This window comes from Convolutriloba macropyga, chromosome 3 (assembly GCF_964194025.1).
Source record: "Convolutriloba macropyga chromosome 3, txConMacr16.3, whole genome shotgun sequence".
In the NCBI taxonomy this organism is placed as follows: domain Eukaryota; kingdom Metazoa; phylum Xenacoelomorpha; order Acoela; family Convolutidae; genus Convolutriloba; species Convolutriloba macropyga.
Window position 1 is genome coordinate 19,337,471 of NC_134470.1, and position 10,513 is coordinate 19,347,983.

A 10,513-nucleotide genomic window follows, 5' to 3' on the forward strand; every position below is an offset into this window, starting at 1 on the left:
TCGATGAATACCCAACACCAGCAAAATTAAATTCCTTCTTCGTAAAAGTCGGACAAAAACTGCAATCCAATACGAACCTTATTCCAGCTGAAGCTGTGGCAAATGTGACAACGATTTCAAATACTTTTTACGTAAAGCCATTTGAGGCTCAAGAAGTTTTTGATTGTATTTTGTCTTTGAAACCCAAGCGCTCTACGGATCACTATGAAATGTCAAACTGGTTCTTGAAAATTAACAACCCAGTGGTGGTTCCTTATCTCTATATTCTATTCAACAGAATTTTGGAAGAAGAAAACATTCCAGCTTCTTTAAAAATAGCTAAGGTGATACCACTACACAAAAATGGAACCAAGGACGAAGAAACTAATTACCGACCTATTGCACTGACTCCAGTACTGTCTAAAATATTTGAAAAGCTTTTAGCAAGGAACATAAGAGACTTTTTGAAAAAATTTAATATACTCAATGTTGAACAATATGGCTTCAGGGAGAAAAGAAGCACAGTTGATGCAATTTTAAAGCTGGTAGAAAGCATAAGACTGTCTCCAAACTTCCAGGCAACTTTCTTTGACTTAGCTAAAGCATTTGACACTGTAGACCATAATATTCTGATCCTTAAGCTTGAAAAACTAGGATTCCGTGGCCCAATAAACCGAATTCTTACTTCATACCTAACTGGTCGAGAACAATATGTTGAGTTCAACCAATCCACATCTAGTAGTTCACCAGTTATTTGTGGAGTACCTCAGGGGTCCGTTTTAGGACCACTTTTGTTTTTAATCTACATTAATGATCTTCCCACTTTGCAAACTAAAAGTAAGATAGTTCTCTTCGCCGACGATACGGCTCTCAGTGGTAAATTAGGCGTTGACACGGCAGAAGATTTTGAAAAAATATCAAACTGGGTGACTCTAAACAGTCTTTCCCTAAATAAAACAAAAACCAAAACACTTATTTTTGACACTGCAGCAGGCGCAAATCAGGCTAAACAATTTGTTCCAAATAGTCAAGTAGTGACTTCGGCAAAATATTTGGGTCTCGAAATAGATCACAAGTTGAGTTTCAAGGAGCATGCCAATCAGTTGCTAAAAAAAACTGCCAAAAATGTTCCGTTGCTGTATCAACTCAAAAAGTTCTTGCCTTCTTCGGCATTGCTTAGAGCATATAAATCCTTTATTCAGCCAATATATCAGTACGGCATACTGGTGTACGGTACTGCTGATAAGAAAGTAATGGAAAAATTTGAAAATCAACAGAAACTGTTGATTCGAATTATTTTTAAAAAAAAGAAAGTTCGAATCGACACTCAAATTGCGATCAAAGTACAAAATACCCCTAGTGAGGGAACTTCATGTCTACGAGCTTTTGAAGCTTCTGGCAGCTGTCTTAAGACAAGCACATGCCCATCCAGAGATAAATAGCTACATAAGCCCCAAAGAAATTCACGCACTACTTGATCCGGAGAAAAGAAATAAACTTTTGAAAACTGAAATAAGACTTACAAAACAAAATAAAAAGTCCATTAAAGTTCGCGTCAGGATCCTTTGCAATGTTTTAGTGAAGTATGACATAAGTGTGTTAAAAAATATTCTACAACTTGGCAAAAAACAATTAGACTCTTATTTGCATATTATTAGAGATGTCTACAATTATGAGAATCCAGAATTACTCGCTATATTTTGGTAACAGAAATGCTCTCAAAAATTATCAAGACACCTGAGAACGGACATTAATAGTCTGATGGTGCTCTTGCAAACTGATGATAACTTACTGGTTGTATGTTTATTCTGTCATTTGGTATCAGTTTGAGAACGAATTTATTTATTATTAATAATTGAATGTGAGGGTTATTTGGAATAAAACAAGGCATAAAACAACTAAAGCAGTAATAAGAGCACGTTGTATGTCAATTTCTCTTAAAAATTGCCCCCACTTGTTCTTTTGAATTTACGAATTTACGAAACAGCTGATTACTCTCGTTATAACAACTGTTATCGGAAAAGAAACTAAATTGCACGCTAAATTAATCAAGAAACCCTGACTAATTTACAAAACTCTCTAAATTGCCACCTGAATTTCGATGCTTTCAGCTGTTTATTCTTAACAAAAATATGTATAAATCAAAATTAGATATTTCCTCCAAGCTACCACGTTCTGTCAAAACTGGCGATAGTTCGCGAATAAGCACAAAAATTAAAACCAGTAGTCGGTGGCATTTTCAGTTCAAGCACTAAGCCCCGAAGCCCCGAGGATGTATTGTATTTTTGTTCCGATCCCACCTTATTGGGGGGGGGGGGGGAATTATAAACTCAATTGGGTTATATTTGATTATTTCGACAAATTTAGCAATATATCAATTCCGCTATCAATTGTAACAATTACGTGTTCTTAAAGGATACGCAGCAATGGTAGAAATAGTTTTATTCTCATAAGGGATTTTTCAATCAAAAATTATTGTGGCCATTTTTTTAGCAATTTTTTTTATTTTTTATTTTAATCCCAGACAACAAAGATTTCAATTGAAAACTAAATTAAGGAAAGGTCCTTAGTGCGTGCAAATGAGGCGCACTGAACATGCATTATATGTTTTTAGAGATATATTCATGGTTTTATGGCTTCGACAGACAGATTTTTTTAAGCTTATGATTAATTCTTGTGTTTTTGCCTGCATTTTTGTTCTTTTAGCATTCTCATGATTTAGTTTCGCTTTTCAAGAATCCATTGAGTTTTCTTAAGTTGCTTCAATGTAGCTATATAATGACTTCGGTTGATAGCTAAAGGCTCCCATGTTTTTTTAATATAAATGATTTAAGAAAGGCTCGATTTTTCGAAGTTGTCGCCTTTTTATCTGATTTCTTTCAACTTATAGATTGGACTTAGCAAAACCGGACATGTTTTTCCTCTAAGTTTACAAAAATCTGCGGTGAAAGTTTTTGACAATTATCTATATAACACAAGACAATAGAGTAATCTCATTTAAACAGAAAGCAATAAAAAATTATGATTGCTGGCTCCATTGATGCGAGGTCCAGGGGTTATCTTTACAGACAACAATTTATACATCAGTAAACTTGACGCATTGATCTCTATACAAGGCAAGATTTTTTACGGTCAAAATAATTATTTTTACCCCAATTCGTGGCAGTCTGGGAGAGGCTAATGGGAACGAAAAAACTTTTTCATTCGGGGTAGACAGAACGATGTTTTGTTTGGCGTATATGCTTTGTAACTTTTGTCCAATCAGCATTAAACTTGAAACTTAAATTTTTAAAGAGCTTTACAGAGGTCAACAGAGCAAAGTTAATGGTAATTTGACCGCATACATAATTTTCTTTTTTGAACTCGGGTGGTCTGATCAACAAATTGGTTCAAAAAACAAATGCTTTTTGCAAAATATACTTCGACTTAATATACAACTTGGTCTTAGATCGAACGAACAAACACACAAAATGGCACATAAAAGCATTGACAATTTTTGGTTAATTCGAATAGACATCAAACTGTTCATGCAGTGTGAACAAAAACTTTCTCAACCACATTTCTAGTTATAAATATTTAATACACTGTTTTATTATTATATATACGCGTTGGAACACATTTATTGCTTTGGAAAATTTAACCAGGCCGGTTTGTGGTTTTAGTTGAAAATTTAAAGCATGTTGGCTGACACTGATAACTATTCAAGTATCTTGATGATGCTGTTGGTGTTTATTTGTGGCTCAATTATTAAGTTTCTTATATTCCGGAAGATCTGGACACGCATGAAACGTGTTGACAAATTCACGTCAACTCAGAGACTGGACGGCAAAACAGCTGTAATCACGGGTAAAAAGTTTTTTTCGAAAAAAAAATCAATATTTTTTTTTGTTTGCGATTCCGTAATTTAAATTTACTAAATCAAAAATTAGGTATACCAGGTTTGGGTTGGAGTTCGGATCTTTTCCGCTTGTGCCCCCATCTTAGTGGGTGCATATTATTTGCAGACGCACGTGCCATATTTTTTACTTAATGATTTACTAATCAATGGCACGTGCTCTGTAACTGGGGGGGGGGGGGGAATAACGTACTGGGGGGGGGGGGGGGGGCATTAACAGAACCGGAGTTCAAATAATTTCTATCGACTGATAAGTTGAAATTATAGAAATCAAAATCTCATCGATGGATCGATTATTGTAAACTCAAAAACACAAAATCCCTTGGTTGATTAATATTAATTTGATCGGGAACAAATTCCGGATATTCTTGAACAAGTTGGTGGGGGGGGGGGGGGGTCTCGTACACGTAAAGGAGAACAAAAAAGTAATAGAATGCACAAATTGTCCCAACGGGGGAGCAAGAAACAGCGAGCACGAGAACATTAATTTTAATGGTTAAAATTTAACTTCTACTATTCAAGGTAGATAATAATAATAATCAAATCTTCATAATTTTTTTAAATTTTTTATTGACCAGGTTTATGTGCGCCTACAGTAATTGATAATGGAGCATGGGCCATGATGAGCTGCTATGAACAACCACGTTACATCAGCAAAGTTCTACGGGGCCCCAACCCAGGGGTTAAACCCACCGCCTTTATCGGCGAACGTTTTATACAACCAAACCTTTGAAAAACAACGCAATTCTTTAATTGATACAATTAATAAAATGAAAGAAATAATTAAAATTTTAGTTGAGTTGGTTAATGTGATTGAATATCTACCGTTATTGCATATTGAAACCATTTGCATCAATTTCTCCACTTTTTTCATTTGCTCGTTTTCATTCATTCTGTTCGCTAATTCATTCTGCTCTTTTTGAAAAACTATTGAGTTTTGGCAAAGTTCCCCTTGCTCCATCGTTTAAATATTTTTTTTTAAATTCGGTGAAAAACAAAGTTTGATTTATTCAGGAAAAATTGACACTTAAGTTTTTATTCGCTTTCTATCTGAGCCAAAAAACTACAAAAAAATCGTACCACAAACAAAAAATTTCTCTCTAACAATATAAATTTTTATGGATGCACAAATATGAACAATTTTTTCAGAAAATTTTTCCAAATGCGAGGGAACAAAAAACTAAGGATCAAAAAACCAGTTTTACTCATGGCTTGATGTTTTCATTTGCGTTGACACCATGTAGACCGTCTAGGCGAAATTCAGCAGTGGAATCCAAACTGGGACAAATAGTTTTTCTCCGAAACGTAGACAAGGAGTTTTTCAAACAGATAAAATTATTTCTCTAGAAAAGTTTTTAAAGATTCCGTTATACTAACGCTGGAAAACAAATTTTTAATGATTGGTTTCGAAAATTTTATATTTTTCCTGTAGCTTTGTTGGAACGTTAATAAAAAGAATTATAAAATCATTAGCTAATATTTCGAAACGTTGGAAAACAATAAAATTTTTTCATTGTATAGATATGACAGATATGTTATAGAAAAATTCTGAGATCATTAATTGACACAAAAAAACGCGGTGTTCATTTTTTATGGTTCCAATGAATTAAGAGAACCTAAAATTGGAGCTTCCAATTGTTTAAAATTTTGTTCTCTTGATAATTAAAAAAATTCCTTTTATTAAAAGCAAGATGATATTTTTTTGATAACTTTAAATATATTAATGAACGCAATCTTGTCAAAAATGATTAAAAAACACAAAAATTGTCAAAGTCGGAATCAGTGATATTTTCAGATTTTTCTAAACGTTTTGCACTTTGTTTGCCAGTGTCTGCGAGAGTCCTTCAGCAAAAATTATTGCTCATTTTGTAATGTCACTACTATCGAGGATCGTAGGACCAAAACAAGCACGTATTTCCAAAGTACGTAATTAGGTTCTCTTCGTTTCAAGCTCAGCATAGGTTTTCAAATACGCATTGCATTGAATCCCGTGCAAAATTATCTAAATTATTTAGTATGATAATGTCTGTTTTAGATCGCTTTGCGTCAAAAATCAAAACTTAGAAGCGTCAATTACTGAATTTGTGGCACAAAAAAAATCAATGAAAAAATAATTAATTACTTCCTTACACGAGCTGATTTTTGTGAACTCCAAAAATTTGGAAAAATTCATTGTCAATATTATAATTTTGTATTATCAGCACTTATCAGATTAGACGTCACCTGGCGTAGTTTTTGCCAGATGACTTTCAGTGCTAATTCAGCGGGTTTTCAGAATAGTTAAGGTATCGATTCTGAAACCTATTTGAATCAAAGCAGAATTCGAAATCAATGTTTTCTGAATTGCTGTGAATAGGATGAAGAAAACAGAATGCATTTTTAGATTAGTTCTGAATCAGAATGATAATTAGAAGTTCTCAACACTACAGACACACATATAGGTGACATTGGCTTTCAAACGTTTTTTTTTTTAATTTTTGGAACGAAAGGGCAACAGTTTTAACCAAAACAGGAATCAAAATTTTGATGATACATTTTGCTATTATAAAAAAAATGGATAGTGGTTCTTTGCAATTTTTTGAACTCAAAAAACAGGATTTCAGTAATTTTCCTTCATCGGTTTAAACAAAAAATTGTTCTCGTGAAATGTGAAATTTCAGTATTATTAGCATTTCAGGCAGAAGTAAGTTTCAACTATTTACGTTGGAAGAGTGAAGTTCTCTTAACAATAGTATGCATTCAACTAATACTTTCAGACCACTCATTTTTTATAAGTTCGGGTATCAGAAAAAGTAAAATCTATGTTGAAAATTGATAAGAAAATTTCTATATAAATAATCACAAACTTTTCATATGCCAATCAAATGTAAATGGCCAAAACTTATTCTTCAGTCATTACACCAAAGACCCCTCACTTGAGTTGCGAAAAATTGTTATAGGTTTAATTGTACTCTGGGAAGAGTAAGAATCGAAGATAAAGATGCCAATGTAGGCTGCGGTGAAAGCTAAATTTTTTTTGTCGTAAACAATGAATAGCCATTATTAAAGTGCACATATGTACCGTGCACAGAGCTGAATCCGCACTAAAAATGTAGAAATGCAACAAGGTTGACCGACCTTGGAAGACTTGGTAAGATCGTAGTACCGCGCCGTAAAAGTTTTTTAAGAAAACGGTACTAAGTTCTTGTCAAGTTTACAACGGAGCCGTGCACGGAAGTATTAAGATTTCTAAGGTAAGATTGTGGCTCATCTATGATCTTTTCTGTAAAAATTCCAAAATTTACTAGAAGGGTAGGCACTATAATTAAGATATCAACCATTGGTGCATGCCATCATATATAAGTTGGAATTGTCTTGTATTTATGTTGAATTCGTCTTTAACACTATTCTTCATCGTTCCATTTCGAAAGATGTGCTTTTATCAATTTCAATTTATTTTCAGGCGGGAGTGACGGCCTTGGCCTTTCAATCAGCGCTGATCTAATCCAGCGAGGAGCAACAGTTTATATATTGTCAAGAAGCCAAACAAAACTAACCGATGCCTCAGTTTACTTACAAACATTCATTTCAGACAACACAGATCCAATAGAAACGAACACTCGCGTAGTCCGATGTCAAGTTGATATCAGTGATTTCGATTCTGTTTGTAATTTTGTTCAATTTTTCAGGGAAAGTGAAACGAAAGTTGATATTTTAATAAACAACGCTGGACTAATTACAAGTAAACCTCGATTATCAAACAGTGGTTTTGACTTAGTGATGACTACTAATTATCTTGGTCACTTTCTGCTAACTGAGCTTCTGCTAAGCGAGACTTATCCAACTACAATTATCAACACGACATCTGATATGAGCTCTTTATTCGGAACTGATGTGTCTAATCCCGGCGCCGTTAGTTTATCTTGGTTTCAAAACTATATTAATTTTAATAATTTATTTTACATGAACTACTCTTACGCGATGAGCAAAAAGGCAATCGAGATGTACTGTCAGCATTTCATGACGTCATTGAGCTTGGAGCAGAGGTCTAGAATGTTCTGTGCTAATCCTGGTGAGTCAAAGTTAGAAGAGATGGTCTCGACTTTTTCACAAAGTTCTGAACCTTCAACAGTCGTATATTTTTTTTAAAAAAAAGGTTTAAAATGTAATTAATGTACACAAGACTTTGTGGGTCTTTCCCATTATAGCCCCCCCCCCATGAAATGATAGCCCCCCCCCCCCCCCCCATTATGGTATAATTACCATGATTGGGGGACTATAGGTTATCTGACCACTAAGCTGGGGGGGGGGGGGGGGCTAAAATGGGAAAGACCCGACTTTGTGTTAGCGGTCCGTTATAATTCTATTCGAATGCAAAGTGCCATGCAATTATTATAATTGAATTGTACGCCTTTCTTTATTACAGTTCTTTGCTAATGATGGAGCATTTATTTAGGTCTTTTGAACACCAACTTTTCTTCAAACTGGCCAGCCTGGATGTCAAAACTTCTCAAACCTCTCCTGGTCAAATCTGCAATGAAGAGACCGGAAGACGGTGTCAATGTAGTTCTCAAATGTCTCTTTTCTCCAGAAGAGGGCGACAAAGGAGGACTTGTGTATAAAGGCGTGGCGTCATACAAATCAAACAGTCATTATTCTGATGTTGATTGTGAAGTACTTTATAACAATACCAGAATTCTGCTGAAAAAATGGCTTTAACTTTGACAACGCTTAACAAATTTGAATTCTTTTTCCATTTGATTATATATAATTTTCTCAATTAAATTTAAAAATTTTTATTTTAAAAAAAACGAGCAGTGCGATTTTAGATATAAATTTGTGTTCGGTTATGCCAAAAAAAAATCAGCAAGTAAAAGAAAAGGTAAACAATATTGCCGTATTTGAAGTCTTTTCATCAAAAGAATAAGTCAAAGAATATTGAGACATTCAACTAAACCGCAAAAATTTTGAAGATTTTCCTAAAAAATGGCCTCTATTTCACCAACAAGTTGTTTCCCACTCATTTTAAATCTGAGATGCCACTTTGTTTATTTCGAAAAGTTTTTCAATTCATTTCCCAATCCAACTAATGTTCAAGGTTTAGTAATTATCAAGCTCGCTTAACCAATATTCAAACTATTTGAATTTTGCGTTCGCTAAAAAAAATTATTGTGTGCGCTCGAACAATTTATCAAAAGATTGACCAAAACTAATACAGCATGCGGAAAAAAAAGAAAACAAGTTTGATAGCAGAGTGCTAGAATTCAGCAAAAAACTCGTTTCTCGTTTTCTCGACGCGTGATCAGACGGTCGAAACCAAAATCAAGGCACCCAACTCAGTAGAATATAATTATCAAAGTACAGGTCACAAATTAACATCCAACGAAAATAACCCAATCTTGATAATTTTTACGGTGACAGCGGCCTTCGATAATGAGCAACACAAAGTGAGCAGAACAGACACAAAAAAAACTGGGAAAAAATCCATTTTTTTAAAATCAAATTATGTATTAGCTTTCGCAAAAAAATCGTACTTTTTCATCCCAAACCCAAAATTTAATGCAAAGACAAAACACTAATTTTAGAAAAAAAGCAGCCAAAAAATGGAAAAACGCAGAAAACCAGAAACTTTGCAAAACGAAGGTTTTGACAAAGATGTGCATAGAAGTTTGTAAAAATTTTACAACATAAAACGGTCTCATATTAACTGATGTCAGCTACAAAATGCAAACAGGAAGACAATAAAACAACATTTCAACATTAAACGCTGATGAATCTGTAATAACTGAGAATAACGGACAATAATACAAAAAAGCAAATGAAACTATAAATAAAAAGTCATCAAATTCACCTTAAACTACTTGGAAGGAAACTGGAGCTCTCACTTTTTTAGACTATTATACAAGTCAAAAAGAAAAAAAAATAATAGAAAAAAAAGACAAAAAAGAAAAACCGAATTCAGAATACAAGCAATCTCAGTGCAACAAAAAACAAACAAAAAATATTAGCTTCGAACAATATGAAATCTCATTGCTTAGAAATCTTAATAGTCCTGCCAATAATAACATTTAGCAACATTGTGTACAATAAGTGAACAATAAAACATTCAAGACATGAAACATGCAATGAGAAAAAGTATGGTGTCCAAGTCTCAAGAACCATAAGTTACCGACTGACATCAGTAAAATAAATTAAAAAATTATGTTCATCGTCATCAAACCCAGTTGTGCTTGTCTTCAATGCGGTTTAAAAATAAGAAGAGATGAAGATCCTCAAACAGAGAACAAAATCAAAAATTTAATAAAAACTTACGAAAACAGATAAATGTAGCCATGAAAACCACAAACGGTTAACTAAAAACGCGACAAAGTTCCCCTATGTTACTGAGAGTCAGAGTAACTATCCGTTACTCCTTCTTAGTGGTCGGACAACAAAAATCTAGACATAGAAGCTTAACTAAAAAATTCATCAAATTTTTATGAAACCATGAGGTTGAAATCATATAAAATAATCCTGTCGCAATAAAATTTTGTATAATTTCTGTCATAAAATTTTGAACGAACAAAGGGAAATTTTTGATGAATCTATTTTAGAAAGCAACAAAACTAAGGAAAATCTAAGGACAAATGTTTTGAAAATCTATAATGTGAAAGCCATAAA

General features: G+C 33.6%; 1 protein-coding gene across 1 annotated transcript; it reads left to right on the forward strand.

Moving 5' to 3' along the window:
- Positions 1–3,524: 3,524 nt before the first annotated feature.
- Positions 3,525–8,652, forward strand: LOC142336923 (polyprenol dehydrogenase-like). Its single transcript, XM_075385908.1, has 3 exons — positions 3,525–3,825; positions 7,317–7,925; positions 8,310–8,652. Exons 1-3 carry the CDS (start codon positions 3,657–3,659, stop codon positions 8,570–8,572), a joined length of 1,041 nt encoding a protein of 346 aa, XP_075242023.1. The 5' UTR covers positions 3,525–3,656; the 3' UTR covers positions 8,573–8,652.
- Positions 8,653–10,513: the final 1,861 nt, after the last annotated feature.